The sequence below is a fragment of the Oratosquilla oratoria genome, chromosome 3 (genome assembly GCF_046742065.1).
Source record: "Oratosquilla oratoria isolate Oo_2021 chromosome 3, ASM4674206v1, whole genome shotgun sequence".
NCBI classification, from domain to species: Eukaryota; Metazoa; Arthropoda; class Malacostraca; order Stomatopoda; family Squillidae; genus Oratosquilla; species Oratosquilla oratoria.
The window spans coordinates 25,065,909-25,084,414 of record NC_134779.1 but is presented as its reverse complement, the minus strand read 5'-3'; the positions used below and the strand labels follow the sequence as shown (position 1 = coordinate 25,084,414).

Below are 18,506 nucleotides of genomic sequence, written 5' to 3'. Positions count from 1 at the left end.
CGCGAACAAATTCATTACCATTCCCGGAGATCGAACTCGGGATTCGTGCTTTCGAGGCAGGAGTGGAGTAGGAGGGGGGGGGAGTGAGTGAGGGAGAGTGAGCGGAAGAGGCGTAGAAGGAGTAGAAGGAGAAATATCTAGGATTTAGTGGTGCAAGAAGAAAAGAAATAGAGAATGTGATTCATCAGTATGGGAGAGATAGTGTTGGTTGATTGTGAAGTGTTGATTGTGTGATTGTGTGATTGTGAAGTGTTGTGTGATTGTGTGATTTTGTGATTGTGAAGTTTTGTGTGATTGTGTGATTTTGTGATTGTGAAGTGTTGTGTGATTGTGTGATTTTGTGATTGTGAAGTGTTGTGTGATTGTGAAGTGTTGATTGTGTGAAGTGTTCATTGTGTGAAGGACGGACGGAGACAATGTTATTTATCAGAGATGGGAGATTTAGTGTTATTTGTGTAAGAGCTATATAGGGTTAAGGACCTTTAGAAAAAGGTTCAGTTTAAGGTCCGTCTCTCAAACGAATAGAACTAAATAGAATTATGTAGTGTCATTTAGAAATCATCACTGGAGTGCGTGAAATTGATGTAGCACAATGGTTGATAAGTTGCATATCATAGCAACACGTGATGATGTTTCCTTTCATTCCAGTGTTCGACAGATTTTTTTTCCATTTATTTTCCTCCGTGTGGTCTGCCTCATTTTTAAAATAAAACTTTAGAAAAAAATACAATTTGTTTTTGTATATTCTGCTTTCCGGTTTTGCTGGCCATAAAGAGAGTATGTTCATTGTGCTGTGTTCATCTTTTAAGGGAGAGAGCGAGAAGGAAAGAGAGCGAGAGAGGAGAGAGAGAGAGAGAGAGAGAGAGAGAGAGAGAGAGAGAGAGAGAGAGAGAGAGACAGAGAGAGAGAGAAAGAGAAAGAGACAGAGAGAGAGAGAAAGAAAAAGAGATGGATAGACAAAAAAATACACAAGAGAGAGCACAGTGAGAAACAGACAAACATACAGACAAACAGATAGATAGACAAAAAGACACACAGGAGAAAGGGGAGGGAGGCGGATAAGCAAACAAACAGACAGACAAATGGAGAGAAAGAGGAAGGGAAGGAAAGATGGAAAGACAGATAAAGAGGGAAGGTAGATAAAAGAGAAAGAGATGGAGAGAGAGAGAGAGAGAGAGAGAGAGAGAGAGAGAGAGAGAGAGAGAGAGAGAGAGAGAGAGAGAGAGAGAGAGAGAGAGAGACAGACAGACAAACAGAGACTGAGAGAGAGAGAGAGATAGAGAGAGAGAGAGAGAGAGAGAGAGAGAGAGAGAGAGAGAGAGAGAGAGAGAGAGAGAGAGAGAATGAGAGAGAACGAGTCAGACTTTGTAAAACAGTTCCTCGCATCACCACAGGGCAGTTAGGCTTCATCTCTTTGTTATTTAGAATCGATTAATGGAGAAATCACGGCCATTAAATCGACACTACCACCAACACCACCATCTCCTCTGTCTCCAGTTCCACCTCCACCTATGCCTCACTCACTTCCTTTTTTTCTGTCTCCCTATACAACCTCTAACGCCTTCGTCCTTCCATCATCAATTTCATTACCTCATTCATCGACACTGCCAAATCTTAGCATAAAGGACAAATATTGACCGAATACATACATACATACATACATATATATATATATATATATATATATATATATATATATATATATTTATATATATATATACATATATATATATATATATATATATATATGTGTGTGTGTGTGTGTGTGTGTGTGTGTGTGTGTGTGTGTGTGTGTGTGTGTGTGTGTGTGTGTGTGTCTGTGCAACCGTAGGTAGGAGTGTGTGTGTGTGTCTGTGTACCCGTAGGTAGGTGTGTGTGTGTGTGTGTGTGTGTGTGTGTGTGTGTGTGTGTGTGTGTGTGTGTGTGTGTGTGTGTGTGTGTGTGTGTGTGTGTGTGCGTGTGCGTGCAAACGCACATACTAGTGTAATACTCACAAACAACCATATTTCATACATGCCAAGTTAATATCTCCAGGTAATTAGAACATGTTGGGTCAAGGAGTCGATATCACAGAAAGCCTGTTTGATTGAGGTTCCTTCCTGATAAGCTAATCTGTCTGTGAACGCACATATGAAATGGCATTTCGAAAATCGAGTGTGTGAAATACGTTCGTGTGGTGTGTGGTTGTCTACTCTCTCGATGTAGGGTCATCTGTGGGTAGCCAACATTCATCTACAGATGTTCACAGATGTTCACAAGGACCAATAGTAGAATCTTCCCCTCCCCCCCCCCACACACACACTGATGTACCCTTTAATCTCCACCTAAACTACACTCAGTAGTTGTAATGCCTGCCATTAATTTTATATTATTTATTTATTTGTTTGTTGTTATTTGTCTGTTTGTTTACTATTATTATTTGCTTGATTATCATTTATTATTAGTTATGTCAGTTTATTATTATTTAGTATTTACCTGTTTGTTTATAATATAACTTATTTATTCATTTTATTTACTAATATTAATATTGCTATAATTTTTGTTTATGTATTTATTTACTTACTTATTTATCATTATTATAATTTTTTTACATCAGACCTAGTTATGGACCAAAAGGTCTCCTGTCGACATGCCCCTCCTTTGTAAATCCTTTGTAAATTCAAAGGATGTCATCGACATAACATAGCCAAATTATTCCTAGTGGAATTATCTTGCTCTCAAAGAATTCCATATATAAATTGCTAAGCAAGGGAGAAAGACAATTTCCCATGCTCATGCCGAAAGTTTGGGCATAGTGCTTATCATGAAATTGAAATTTGCAATCTTTAATGCAAAGTTCAATTAACTTTCGGCATGAGCATGGGAAATTTCCTTTCTCCCGTACTCAGCAATTTGTATATGGAATTCTTTGAGATCAAGATTTTAAGTAAGATAATTCCACCAAGAATAATTTGGCTACGTTATGTCGATGACATTCTTTATCTATGGCCTGATCATTTAGATGAGTCACAATTCCTTAAACAAATTAATAACCTAGTCAAGGCTATCAAATTCACGGTTGAAGTGGAAAATGATGGTGTGCTACCCTTTTTAGACGTTAGTATCTATCGTAAAGAAAGAAACCTTACACTTAGTGTACGTAGAAAACCAACTAATGTAAACTCATACATCCATTACTATCCTTCCTACCCTGATAATGTAAAAAGATCGGTTTTCTCATCAATGTTCCTTGGGGCTTTACGGGTCTGCAGTCCCGAGTACATTGATGATGAAATAAAAAAATATTTACGATATTAGTTTTGGATTGAAATATCCTAATAATTTCGTTAATTTTTGTTACAATTTAGCAAGGAAAAATTATTACAATTCTCAGCCTAATAAACCCAAGGACCATAATAACCTAATAGTTTTACCTTACCAAGAAAACTTAACTATTGTTCCCAAATTACTCAAGAATTTCAATATCAACGTAGCCTTCAGAAACAATAACACAATCAAACAATACCTAATTGATAATTCTAAAAATTGCCAAAAAGGCTGTGTGTACACAATTCCTTGCAAAATATGTGATAAATTCTATATCGGCCAAAAGGCAAAAGACCTTTATGTCAGGATAAAACAACACAAGAAATGTGTCAAAGACGGGAATGAGTCAAGTGCCATTTTTAAATATTTAAGCACTTTTAATCACCCTATCAACTGGGAAAACGCTAGAGTGAATACATTCAACAACAATATTGTCGAAAGAAATTTAATTGAAAGTTGACTGATTAAATATACAAATGATAACAACTTCAAACTCAACTTAGGATTGTATAAGATAGATAATCATATATGTAAGGAAATAGCCAACAATTACCAAATAAGAGAATGCTAGACGTGTGACCCACGCCAAGACGATTCGTCCACTACTTTTCCTAGTGTAGTTCCTTATGCTCTTGTCATACTATATTATGTTTGCTGTACCCTCTTTCGTTGTAATTTACACTGAAGATGTAATATACGAAAGTGCTCTGCTCCGTTTGCTTATGTTCTAAACTGGTTATCTTGCATTTATAAAACACACATTCCTAGTGTTTTATTGCATGCATATATATGTGTTTATATATATATATATATGTGTATATATATATACATATATATATATATATATATATATATATATATATATATATATTTGTCATGGGACAACTGAACAATATTACATGTACATAACATCATATGTCACTGTACTTCATTTCAGACAGTCTAAGAAATGTGAGACTCGCTTTACGGTAAAGTTAGTGGTTGTAGAATTTGCCAAAAAAATTAAGACCCATTGAGACAACATAGCTTGAAAGAGTTAACCGAAAAAGTATTCACCATATCAGAGAAATATCAAACCTTTTCAACCAGATGCCAATCCCTTTCCTTCATATAAACACGTGATTGGGGCTGATACCTGATTATAACAATACAGAAAGGTGACTTTCCATCAAAGTAAAATTACCCCAAAGGTTGAAAATCATTAAACAGATGGATGGGATGAGGAATCATGGCATATCTGAAAACCTAGCATTGTTTTTGTAATATGCTATACCTGACTATCAACACTTTATGTATACAAATGGAATGTATATATATTTTTTCATTAACCTTGATGTTGTGTAGAGCCTTTACATAAAATGCGTTTTTTTGTGTGTGCCTTGATGATGGCTGTGTATTTTTTGTATGGGAATAACGGAGTAACTATATGCACCAAACCAAGGTATAGAATTAAATAACAGGGAAAAGGCCGAGATCTGTTACCATGTACTTTCAGCAACCAATATAAGTTTTTGTGTCTCTATACTAAATGAATTTGTATTCAAGTACTTAAGTGCATCCTAATAACAAAAAGTATAAGGCAAGATGTATTATTTTTTCATCTATCTCACTACCCACGATATGGATATTGTGGCCTTACCAACATTAGTTATACAAAACAATGTAGACTTACCAAAGATCCTTTTTACTATATATGGGGGGGGGTTCAAAGGATTCACCCACACTATGCATAATTGAAACCCATTGAAAAAAACGTGTTCTCTCTCTCTCTCTCTCTCTCTCTCTCTCTCTCTCTCTCTCTCTCTCTCTCTCTCTCTCTCTCTCTCTCTCTCTCTCTCTCTCTCTCTCTTAAACTCTCTCTTAAGCTCTCTCTCTCTCTTAAGCTCTTACATTTTTCACCCACATCATGCATAATTCAAATCCATTGAAAAACACGTCTCTCTCTCTCTCTCTCTCTCTCTCTCTCTCTCTCTCTCTCTCTCTCTCTCTCTCTCTCTCTCTCTCTCTCTCTCTCTCTCTCTCTCTCTCTTAATCTCTTCCATTTTTTTTATTTTTTATTATTGACTGGATTCTTTTCCTTCTTCGACAGTGGTTCGACAATACTACGAAGTCCAAGTGTACGATGAGTTCGTAATCAGCGGCAACACGGCGGTGCTGAAGTGTCACGTCCCTTCCTTCGTCAGAGACTACGTCACCGTGACGTCATGGGTTCGAGGGTCAGGGGAGAGGATCACCTCCGACGTCCTCTCTGGTAAGTACCAGAACCAGCCCAAAGCCTCCAGAATGGTCTGCCAACTTTTGATGACGTCATGTGGGAATAGGAGCTTCTCATTGGACTATGGGACTCTTTGACTCCGCCTTCTGGTAGTTGGAAGCCCGCTGATTGGTTGATTCTCTTTTGTCAAGTGACAGTTGAGTTGGTTATTTTTAGTTTTTAATGACCTTATATTGTAAGGTTTCCTACACCTCCTGAGTGATAATGACCACAGTTATAATCACATTTGACATCAATCTACAAATCAACCGTTTATATATATATATGATGTATTCAGACTGAATTAATTGAAACTTGAATTCTGCATGTCAGTCACTTATATAAATTATTACACTATAATTCTCTTCCTTTACATATGTTACCTTATCTCATTTTTTGTTTCATCTTATTTTTATTCTATTTGAATGTGTTTCATTTTATAAATTCAATCTAATCTATTTCTATTTCATTTTATATTTCATTCTGTTTCATTTTATTTTATTCTATTTTATTTAATATTTTTTGTGTTTTATTTTATTCAAACTATTACATAATATGATGCGACCCGCACCGTACCGTGGATCATTGTATAACTCACATTTTGTCGAATTTCAAATAATTTCATCAAATAACTGTGAGAAAGACTTTAGGACACATTCAACAGAGTATTCGCGATTCCATTCAGAGCCCATAAGTAAAGAACATTTCATGAATAATGAAATCCGCGAAGCTTCGATCCCGTGTCTCTTTACACTGCGAGCCTCGCTTGCTACCGCTCTGCCACGCAGATCATCTTAAAGAGCTGTAACCTGATATGAACTTATCTCATGGATTGAAAGTGACCGCAATATGCACTCTGGATGAGATTGTTTGGAATACTTCACTGTTGTGAATGATGTATTCCTTAGTAATCCGAGAGGCTTACCACGGCGTTGACATCAATGGATTCCAAAGGCGGAGCATGCCGACAGGAGACCTTTTGGTCCATAACTAGGTCGGATACGAAATAAAGTATATAGTAATGACAATCAATAAATAAAGAAAAATTATAATAATATAAATTATAATAATGAAGAAATAAGTTCATAGTTATAGTTAAATAATAAACAAGCAGGTAAATAGTAAATAATAATAAATTGACAGATAACTAATGATAAATTAAAATTAAGCAAATAATAATAAACAAACAGACAAATGATAACAAATAAACAATATAAAACAAATAGCAGAAAATTTCATTCGTGTTAAGAGTGTTGACAGTGATCATTGACCAGTTCACTACGGTAACGCATTGTACGAGTTTCGTTCTGGCTAAGGCAACATCGTAGCCAATGAGAGAAAAGCTGAGATAAGCCAATACTGTTTTTGTATAATTATTTATCATCTAATATCATAGATTTATACATAATACTCGTATATATAATCGGCTTTACAAAAGCCAGGTTAATGATTAATTTCATTTGTTCTAGAATAAAATGCCTAAAGCCCTAGAGTAATTATTTACTTTTATACCAAGGGGTTCCCCCCCTCCCCTTTACAAGGGAAGTAGTCTAGTTAAAAGGCAAATACCCACACTAGCCCATTTCAATCTCACCCATTCCGCTCCTATCTACCATCCTTTCGTGTCTCTAATCTTAATTTCTCATGGATGAGGAGTCCTCCCTGTATCTCGCCACTTGCCCTGGGTCAGAGGCATTGTAGCAAGACACAGCACATCCACAGCAAGGTCTCTTCACTTAATTGGTACCTCTCCGTCTCCTTATACAAAAAAAAAAAAAAAAAAAAAGGGGGAAGAAATCTCTTCGGGCTGGATAACAAAAAAATAATAATAATAATTCATGTATAATCACTCCCTACCCCATCCCCCACCCCCTTCCTTCCTTGCATCATAGTATCATCTATCCATAGCAATTGTTCACTCATCCCTATCTACTACCTTCTCCCTTCCTTCCTCAACAGACATTCCCCTCTTTCCCAGTGACCATTTCATCCCATCCATCCATCTCATCCTCTGTTGTCTGTTCACTCCACCCACGTCACCCTTCCTCACCTGTTTTACTAATATTTCTTTATTCATTATTCCCATGTGTCCAAACCTCCCTAATACTCTTTTATTAGCCCTATCTACCATCTCCTTTTCCACCCCAGCTCTCCTCCTCCTCCTCGTTTTTCACTATCCAGCCTTATAACCCCTACCATACTTCACCTCTCTTAATTTCCAGGTCTCTGACCCATACAGTGCCGTCAGTACAATCACCCCTTCATATAGTCTCCTCTTTGCATCCATTCTCAGATACCTGTTTTTCAAGACGTTTTTAAATCCCCAAAGGCATTTAGTTCCTTCTCTCAATCTATAGTACGATTTAATTCCTCCTCCACTCCTCCTTTTCCAGACACATGTAACAACAAATACCTAAAGCTATCCATATTCTCCAGTCACTCTCCTTTAGGACTTCCAGTTTTTTGCCATCCTTTCCCCCTTGTACATCTCATCACCTTATTTTTACCCACATTTACCTTCAACTTTCTCCTGACTCCTCTAGTTATTATAAGTATGTAGTTAGAACCACGAATTATGTTCCATTATGGTCAAATTTACGGGAATGTTATTCTATCTTTGGCTATAAACCATATTTTGATATATTCACACGTCACTCTGTTCACCTTTGCACCGTATTTACCAGTGTATAAGACGCAACCCGATTTTACAAGGATATTTTAGGGAAAATAGTATGTTTTATAATAAATCTATTGAAAGATATGTTAAAGTAGTTTTGTAAGGGCAGTGCATGGTTCTGTGCATGACATACAGTACTCTGACTGTATACAGTAATTTTTGATACGTAAAAATTGCATCTTATGCGCAGGCAAATATAATCATTCTGGTACAAGTTGAGCCTAAAAACCATGGTTTTATTCTGACTAGAAATCTAACATACTCAGGCTTACGCACCTTAACTTACACTCTCTGGAAAGACGAAGAGTGAGAGGTGATACAATAGAGGTATTCAAATGGGTCAATGGTTTTAGCAAGGGTGATGTAGGCAAGGTCATAATAAAAAACCAGGAGGGTAGGACTCGTAGTAAAGGATTTAAATTGGACAAATTTAGGTTTAAGAAAGAAATGACCAAGAATTGGTTTAACAATAATTACCACGTAATAAAGGTTAAGAGAAGATTAGCTAACTTTACGAATAGGGATGATAGAGGGTAATGGACATTAAACTTTCTAATGTAGGCCTTATGGTCTCTTGAAGTCTCCTCCATTCTTATTTTCTTATCTCATTTTCTTCAGATTTATCAGTGACTCTATATGTAGGGTCAATAAGTTTTAAATTTAATGAAACATTTAAGAAGAAAATATATATTTTTTACTTGTCTATATATATATTTAATTGTTTATCTGTTTTTTCAATTCATTCGTTTATTGATATATTCATTTAATATCAATTTTATTTGAGCTTGTCTTAGTTTTAATCTATTTTATCATATATTTTTCAGTCTATTTGTTTTTATTTTAATTTATTCATCTATTTTATCTATCTATTTTATTTATTTATTTATTCATTTATTTATTCATTTTATGTACGATGTAGTCATGGACCATAAAGCGATGAAGGATCTCTGTTCTCGAAGTTTACTACTATTTTTTAACGTAGTACAATCAGTGATAATGTTGAAGTGAAAATATTAAAGGTAGATATGTCTATGAAACAAACGGTGTAGTATATCTTTACGAATGCTTCCGGCTTTCGTGTTACGATTAGATCAAATCACTCGACTGCAATCAAGAATTCTATTCAAATTTAACTAGAAATGTATTAACATTCTCGTATTAGTGTGATGAGTACAACTACACGGGTTTGTATAATATTTATGAATACATTATACAACAAGAGTTAAGATTCCTTTTGAGATTAGGACGGCAGTTAGCAGTCGACTCAAATCCTGCGGGAGTTAGATTAACCCCGAGGTTGAAGAATCTTACGGTCTCGGTAGCATAGTCGGTAGAGCAACGACCTGCCACGCGCAAGTCTCGGGTTCGAAACCGGGGACAACTGACGGAATTATTACACACACACATATATATACATATATATATATATATGTATATATATATATATATATATATATAGAATATTCATTCCACATGTTGATATATGTCTCTACTCTAGTCAGATGTGTGGTTCCTTCAAAACATTAATAGAAAAGAAACGGTAAGAATAATAGTTCGGGGAAAGTAATAGGAACAGTATCATTAATAGCATAACCAGGAAAGATAAAAATGTATATTTTTTCCTGTTATCCTCGTCTACCATAGCGTTTATATGAACATCAGTTATATAAGTTCATAAAATAAAATAAATAAAATATTATATAGCGTGAACAAGTTTCCTTTCTCATTACTTAACTGTGTAAATAATACTGCTACCGTTTATGATTTGAATCTAATCTATTTTCATAACAATCATGCAATCATGTTTTCAGACAGACTCTAATTGTATATCTATCAGATAACAGAACTCAATAGTGCTTTTTTTTTTTTTTTTTTTGCTGAAGACATTTTCAGCCGTACTACGCCCATGGTCCTTATTTGGACTCTAACTATCTAACCTCCAGTACCAGACCCCAGTCGTAATATGACATTATTTTTCTATTTCGTTTCGGGCTGGATTATTCGGAATCGGCAAGAATCGGCACTTTTGTGGTGCATCGCCATCGTCATCGACATCGGCGGGATTTTTTTTTTTTTTTTTTTTAGGAATCATCATCGGCAGTATTTGCCGATTATGATGTCGATTCTCAAAAAAAAAAAAAAAAAAAAAAAAAACGATTCTTACCGATACCGATAACGATGCCGATTAATCGACACCCCCTACTTTCATTTTTCACTTACTAAAGGCAATTCCAACTATTTAACACGTCCAGTAGGTCTAGCAACTCGTCCCTTTTAACAATTCTTCTTCTTTCCACCCTTTCGGTTCGGCCCCAGGCGGACGGTACTCTGTCTTCGGTTCTGGCGAGCTTCATATACGGAGGGTCACCAAAACAGACGAATACCAGTCCTTTCACTGTGAGACCGAATACGTCCTTACCGGAGAGAAGACCCTATCAGCTGTCGCCGGAAGGTGAGTACACTACATATATATATATATACATATATATATATATATATATATATATATATATATATATATATATATATATATTAAGATTATTTCAGACAAATGAGAGAGAATGTGGGTGGGGAAGGGCAAACGAAGATGTGTTAGGAATAGAGTTTATTGCCCTAACGTTGCGACCAACTTGGTCTTCTTCAGAGGACTACAGCATTACAAACGGATCACAATTCTTATATTCGTAGTGAGAGGGAACCCGCCAAGGTATGAGCGTCATGTTTTCCCTTTGGCTAACGATTTAATTATTAGGACACTTGCTGCTTTCGAGAGGCATTTAAATCCGTCTCTGTCGTTGTTGTTCTTGTTGGCGGCGATATGTGCAGCTTCCACAGTTTTTCTCATTTTCTTCTCAAATCCCTCGTGTAGAATTTCTGCGTTGTTCCAATCAGGTAGATGTCCACATTTGTCCAGGTGACGAACCAGGGAGTTAGATGTTCTATGAGCCCTGAGATCGTTTTTGTGCTCATTCAAGCATTTATTGAACCCTCGACCTGACTCACCGAAATAAGATGATGGACAGAAATATTTCTGTCCCTAATTCTACAAACACCATAGCTGTTGATGATTATTTGTTAAAAGGTGGAATAAATATAGCAAAAATATCTTCCAATAAAATAGGAAAAATATTTAAGAAACATAATAATATGCGTAATAATCTCAGTGTCATTTACCGTATTCCATGCAACGGTTGTCCATCATCTTATTTCGGTGAGTCAGGTCGAGGGTTCAATAAACGCTTGAATGAGCACAAAAACGATCTCAGGGCTCATAGAACATCTAACTCCCTGGTTCGTCACCTGGACAAATGTGGACATCTACCTGATTGGAACAACGCAGAAATTCTACACGAGGGATTTGAGAAGAAAATGAGAAAAACTGTGGAAGCTGCACATATCGCCGCCAACAAGAACAACAACGACAGAGACGGATTTAAATGCCTCTCGAAAGCAGCAAGTGTCCTAATAATTAAATCGTTAGCCAAAGGGAAAACATGACGCTCATACCTTGGCGGGTTCCCTCTCACTACGAATATAAGAATTGTGATCCGTTTGTAATGCTGTAGTCCTCTGAAGAAGACCAAGTTGGTCGCAACGTTAGGGCAATAAACTCTATTCCTAACACATCTTCGTTTGCCCTTCCCCACCCACATTCTCTCTCATATATATATATATATATATATATATATATATATATATATACTGTATATATTCTAAACAGAAATGTAGTAGCACATTTGTAAATGACACGCAGGAAACCCACAGTCAGAGAAAATGAACTTCGAATAAAGACTTTCCTGAAGAGGGCTACAGTTGATAGCCGAAATATAGGAATCTTCTTTATTCGAATTTTATTTTCTCCGACTATGGGTTTCCTGTGTGTCACACACACACACACACACACACACACACACACACACACACACACACACACACACACACACACACACACACACACACACACACACACATATATATATATATATATATATATATATATTTATATAATATATATATATATATATACAAATTTCTCAAGGCACACGTGAATACACAAGTCATGCTGAACACCATAGTAAAAGGTAACTAAATCTTTGAATCCGAGCGCTTTCGTGATATAATCACATATTCAAGGATGTGTAATTCAAGGATCTTGTAATCCTTGAAGATGTGATTATATCACGTAAGCGATCGGATTCAGAGTTTTCATTTCCTTTCACTGTGGTGTTTAGCGTATATATATATATATATATATATATATATATATATATATATATATATATATATATATATATGTATGTATGTATATATATTCTTCTTCACTTTTTTATGTTTGCGTGGCTGTTACCCACCCAGACCTCAATATTGCGGCGGTCTTTTTAGTCCTGTAGGCTGGCACTCGGTTACCGGACTAGGCTCAAGAGCTCTATCAAGAGGTCAATAGCTTAAACAATATATTAGTGCCAGTAATAGGGATAACAGGGCATTAGGATTTATTTCAAGGACAAAAGTGCAGAGGTAGTCATTAAACTCTGGCGATAGTTAAACCTATCCTTGACTATGCGGTGCAGTTTTTGCCCCCGTGCTATAAAATGGATATTATGTCACTAGAATCAGTTTAGAGAAAAGGACTTAAATGTACAAGGGCTTAGAATTTGATCATATTCAGACATGCTTACGCACCTTATCTTACACTCTCTGGAAAGACGTCGAGTGCGAGGTGATCTAATAAAGGTATTCAAATGGGTCAAGTGTTCTAACAAGTTCTACAGGTAAGGTCATCATATTAAGACAGTAGGGTAGACCACGTAGTGATGGATCTAAATTGGACCAGTTTAGGTTTAAGAAGGAATTAGACAAGAATTGGTTTACCAACAGTGTGATTAACGAACGGAGTGGACTAAATAACCATTTAGTGAATACTGAAACAATGCGTTGTTTTAATAGACGGTTAGATCATCATTTTATGGATAGGGACGATAGATGGTAACGGACAAGGAACTGTATAGTGTAAGCCTAATGGTCTCTTGCAGTTTCCCCTACTCTTATGTTCTTAAGGGTTTAATCGAGTGATCAATAGGTTTTCCCTGTGGCTGATCCAGATTTAGAAAACGCTACAGAATCTAAATGAAGAGAGCCTTGATGGTATAATTAAACTGAAAATATACGTAGCAAATTCTATCACTGTATCATCTTCCAAACCCAGTTAACTTGATACAAAGCCACTAAACGAACCATTCAATTCAACTTCCGGTTATTTGCGATAAGAGCCGCCTGTTATCTAATCTCTATAATGGACATTGCTATCATGCCTACTCTCGTGAGAGTTGACACTCTTTTGTAGGCACTCTCGAGTAATTAGATCGCTTTATATGATTTGATTGGATTGAATCGTCTATCGGCGTTCCATATTGGTCCGTTTTCTGTGGTGCGCGAGTTATGTGCACGTTTTCTGTGGTGAGCGTATTAGCCGATAGAGGGTGTTATCATCGTTACCATCAGTGCCAATATAGACCTTTTCATAAATATACTCTATTGCGTTTATATTCGACTTGTTTCTTTCAACGCGCGCGCGCGCGTTTGTATGTGTGTGTGTATGTCATCGTTTCTCAACCATTTTGCCCTTGCGTAGCCTTTAAAATAAATTGCATGTCTCAAGGAACTGCGCACAAAAAAAAAAAAAAAAATGCATATCCCATATCTTTCTCATTTTATTTTCATCGTAATAATAGGTTAGATAGGATGATGTCAATATTACATTATTACAATAAACAAGAATATGTGCGTGTTTAATTATATTACGTCTATGAACTTAAATAAAAAGTCAAAAGTGCATTAGCTTATCTCACTTGTTCTCGCGGAACTATTAGGGACCTTTTGCGGAGCCTTAGGGTTCCGGGGAACTCTAAAGCGGCCCATACACGATCAATTATATTGCGCAATTTCATTGTCAATACTCTGAATTGACAATTAAATTGATCGTGTATGGGCGATATATCGCCCATACACGGTCAATTTAATTGTGTATGGGCGATATATCGCCCATTCACGGTAAATTTAATTGTCAATTCTGAGTACTGACAATGAAATTGCGCAATATAATTTATCTTCTATGGGCCGCTTTAGGTTGAGAAACGCTGGTATATATGTACTTATGCCCTTATGCATGCGTGTGCACATTAATGAATTGAATAAGATGTGGCTCGTTAAAGTTTTAAAGAAAATTTTGAACGCGTCATATTCCGAGAAAAATGATAAATTCAGAGCATTTTTTGTATAAGTTTTTGATCTACGTCAATCATTCCATAATATAATGAGATCTAGATGCAAAACAATAGTCATACCTAGTTTACTGGTACACTTAATCTAATTGCATTCATGTATTTGTGATCTACAAGCTGAAAGAATGAGGAAGAGGAGGAGAAAGGAGGAGGAGGAGGAAGAGGAGGAAGAAGAAGAGGAGGAGAAGGGCTTTCGCTGATTTTCAGTTTTCCCTGTGCAAAAAGGCAGAGAAAAAAGTATTGACAAAGATCTTAGGCTTCAGCGAGTGACCAAGTACCATCCTCTCAGGGCTGCTCTTCTAGATAGGGATAAGGAAGGTTTGGTAGGTTTTAAAAATGGGTAGCGGGGAAATGGTTCTCTCCGACGCCCATCTCGTAGGACCACCGCTAAGAATTACCCTCTATGATCAGCAAGTTAAGGAAGAAGACAAAAAAAAAAAAGAAAAAAAAAAAAAAAAAAAAAAAAAAAAAAAAAAAAAAAAAAAAAAAACAAAAAAAAAAAAAAAAAAATGACGTCACCTTTTATTGTCTTTTACTGGGAAACAACTTCATGTAGTCTAACAAAATTCACTTCAAATGTCATTAATTATTTCATTCGTTCATTAATTCACTTATTCATTTATTCATTCATTTATTCATTTTTTGATCTGTTTCTTTGGCAGGTTGATGGTCAATGAGCCTCGATCATCGGTCCCTCCACGAATTACAGACTCGAGATCGAGCGTGACCGCGCAGATTAGAGATACAGTAGAGCTCCCATGTGCGGCTCAAGGATTTCCAATTCCACAGTACAAGTAAGTGATTATATATGTGTTTATCATATTTATCTAAATTTTCTATCTATTTATTTTTCTACTTATTTGTTTGTCTATTGTCTCTGTGTGCCGATATGTCGTTTCTGTGTATATGTGTTATATTTGTATCGTGATTTTTCATGTATTTACCTAATTGTATTTACCTAATTCTATTTACCTAATTGTAGTAAACAGGAAAGGACCAATACTCGTTATGTCCCGTCTCTTATTCTTTAATTTTCTAACATTAGAGAATAGGAGGCAAGGTGGTTAGTTGTGTGTATGTGTTTGTTTGTGTGTGTGTGTGTGTGTGTGTGTGTGTGTGTGTGTGTGTGTGTGTGTGTGTGTGTGTGTGTGTGTGTGTGTGTGTGTGTGTGTGTGTGTGTGTGTGTGAGTGTGTGTGTGTGTGTGTGTGTGTGCGTGCGTGTGCGTGTGTGCGTGTGCGTGTGCGTGTGCGTGTGCGTGTGCGTGTGTGTGTGTGTGTGTGTGTGTGTGTGTGTGTGTGTGTGTGTGTGTGTGTGTGTGTGTGTACGCATGTGTGTGTGTGATTCACCGAGGCCTTGAATTATATATTACGAGCAATGAAAAAAAAAGAAAAGAATGAATTATCAGAATGAGTGAATGAGTAAAATATGGAGTTGGGTGAATGCATAAACGTGACAAAGTGATTGTGGGAGAGAGAAAAAAGGGGAGAGGAGGGGGAGGGGGGAGGGGGGGAGGGAAAAAGACGCACCAACGACAAGGCGAGTGACCTTGAGGAGGAAGATGACTCTTAAAGGCGGCAGGCACTGCACACACAAACGAACTGATATAAGAGGACTTACTAGCCCCTACTACAGGAGAGAACGCATTTTTTAAGCGTGGGCGCAAAAATCAGCTAAATCTTTTATACTTTTTTTTTTCTAAAGTGTTAACAGAGTAAAATTATAGGAATACATATGAGTATAGGCCCCCTACCTCAGAGCAATATGCGGCTATAAATGATCATACAAAAGAAACTGAAGATTCATTAGTTATTTGTTTTAAGTTGAGCTCTCGGTTTCGAGTGCCGGAAAAGAGTCGTTAGTGTGGCAAGTTTTACACGCTTGCCGGGGGGGCGGGGGGGTGTAATTACCCCTATCCTACTAGGTCGCCACTTTCTGGGTTAAGTATGTTTTATAAAAGACAAAAGAAATTACGACGAGGTGCCCTACCTTCAGCTGTGTAAAACATTTTGGATTTTTTTTATTTCATACATAAATTCCTACTAATACGTCTCTGCAAGGTTAAGGTAGACAGATAACAATCGTTCTTTTTTATTTACTTATTTCTTATTTATTTATTCATTTATTTATTTTATTTGCTTATTTCATTTATTTATTCATTTATTTATTTATTTACTTATTTATTTATTCATTCATTTATTTATTTATTTATTCATTTTTTGTCGTCCGGTATTCGAGTCAATATTGAAGTATAATGTGACTTGCTCCCTCTTGGTTTGATATCGAGATCAGAAGACCAGTTTTTTAGTTGTACATATGGCGTAAAATAAAACAAAACAAAAAAAAGCAAAACAAAACAAAATAAAATAAAATAGAACAAAACAAAATAAAAAATAGAATAAGATAAAATAAAAATAAAATAAAACAATATAAAATAGAATAAAATAAAAGATAACAACTGATGACTGACATGACCAACAACATCTTTCCACTGATATGACCTTCACGGAGTAATTAGAGTCAAGGCTCTTTGGAAATCTTTAATTTGTTTGCCAATTTGCTTCTCCATTCAATGAATGCTAAAGTGTTTCAAGGTCAACGTGAAGTCTTTTAGACTGATCTTTCTGTATTGGTACATGAAGCGCCTTACATACATGAATGGGCATCTTGAATCAATACATAAAAAGAAATATACCAAACATAGAGTTCATGATGAAGTGTATGAACATATTAAAGTTATATGAATATTAACAATATTGTTATTAACGAATGACAAATAATTAAGAAAAAACACATACACCAAAATCCTAGCTTACGGGAGAAACTAGTTTCAATGGTATAATGATATTGGAGGGAAGATATAAGACATATTTCGAAGTGAATTGGACGACAATACGTCATAACGGCTAGGTGACATAGATGGTGTCGCTTACAGGTTCCAATACACGTATCGACTTTTCGCTGTGCGCCGTCCACGACAAAACGCCGTGTATTCAAATAACCATGAATGTCTATGAACGTTTTCACACGTGGTCGTGGTTGTGACGTGTGGAAACATCCATAGACATCCATCGTTATTTGAGAGCACGACGTCGTGCCGTGGACGGCGCACGGCGAAAAGTCGATCCGTATGAAACGAGCCGTATGCTGGTCTCTAATTAGGCTTTGATATCTCAGCCACGGAGAGAACAAGGTGTTGAAGAAAAAAAAGGAAAGAAGGACGAATGTAACTGTTACAGGAAAGCGGAACGTGTTGACTAATTGCTAGTAGAATTAGCTAAACGTTCTCAATAGAAGAAAAAGAAGACAAAGAACCTACACCGGGAGGCGCTGAATAGCTGTGGCCGAAGCTGATACCTTTGTCCTATGAGCTTGGACTGTTGGGCCAGATAACAGTCCTCCTCTGGGCGTGCAGTCCTCCTCTTCTCTACTTTTAAGGAACAACCCCGCACCAGAAACCCAGGAGGTTCGTCAATCCCACGTAGTATATAAATACACATGCCCAGAGAAGGACTGCACGCCCCTTTCAGTCTACGTGGGAAGGACGACCACCACATTATCCCGAAGAATCACCATACACTTGCAACACGGAGAGCCTAAGCAACACCATTGGACCCAGCATCGACGCCACCTTGAAAGGGAACCTATGGTATAAAAAACACCAAAGTTGTGGCAAAAGAAGAGGATCCACAGCGCTTGGCTATCTTGGAAGTCATCTGGATAAAGAAGTTGCAACCTGCCATTAATAGGCAAGTAAATGACTTCGCCCTCCTCCCTAGCCTGAAACCTGTTCGGAGGAGCCAGATGGACAATCCCAAGAAATCGGGATCTCCTCCACAAAGACTTCCCATTCCCCGCCAAAGAGAAGAACATCCTGCCATACGTCGTTCCCAAAGACTGAGAAGCAGATTGGTGCCGAACCCGGGAGTGACCTCTCCGAGTAATGTTCCGTAAACCTGTGACCTCTCCTAGTGTTCGTGCTCATATGTG

The 18,506-nt window shown here is 36.8% G+C and overlaps 2 protein-coding genes across 9 annotated transcripts in view; both read left to right on the top strand.

Moving 5' to 3' along the window:
• The window catches only part of LOC143021013 (cell adhesion molecule Dscam1-like), a 985,717-nt gene extending 980,057 nt beyond the window's left edge, over positions 1-5,660 (top strand). The window contains exon 5 of the mRNA XM_076178138.1: positions 5,396-5,660. Coding sequence (XP_076034253.1) covers positions 5,396-5,658 — 263 coding nt within the window. The 3' untranslated portion in view covers positions 5,659-5,660. The remainder of the gene's footprint in view (positions 1-5,395) is intronic.
• A 4,840-nt stretch (positions 5,661-10,500) lies between these two features.
• LOC143020987 (cell adhesion molecule Dscam1-like) overlaps positions 10,501-18,506 on the top strand; it is a 90,675-nt gene continuing 82,669 nt past the window's right edge. For 2 of the 8 annotated variants that reach the window (XM_076178086.1, XM_076178104.1), the window contains exons 1-2: positions 10,502-10,689; positions 15,181-15,312. In XM_076178086.1, the coding sequence (XP_076034201.1) occupies positions 15,185-15,312 (128 nt within the window). In that variant the 5' untranslated portion in view covers positions 10,502-10,689; positions 15,181-15,184. Of the gene's footprint in view, positions 10,690-15,180; positions 15,313-18,506 lie in introns of all 8 variants that reach the window. The other 6 variants (XM_076178059.1, XM_076178094.1, XM_076178122.1 and 3 more) reach the window with 5 other exon arrangements.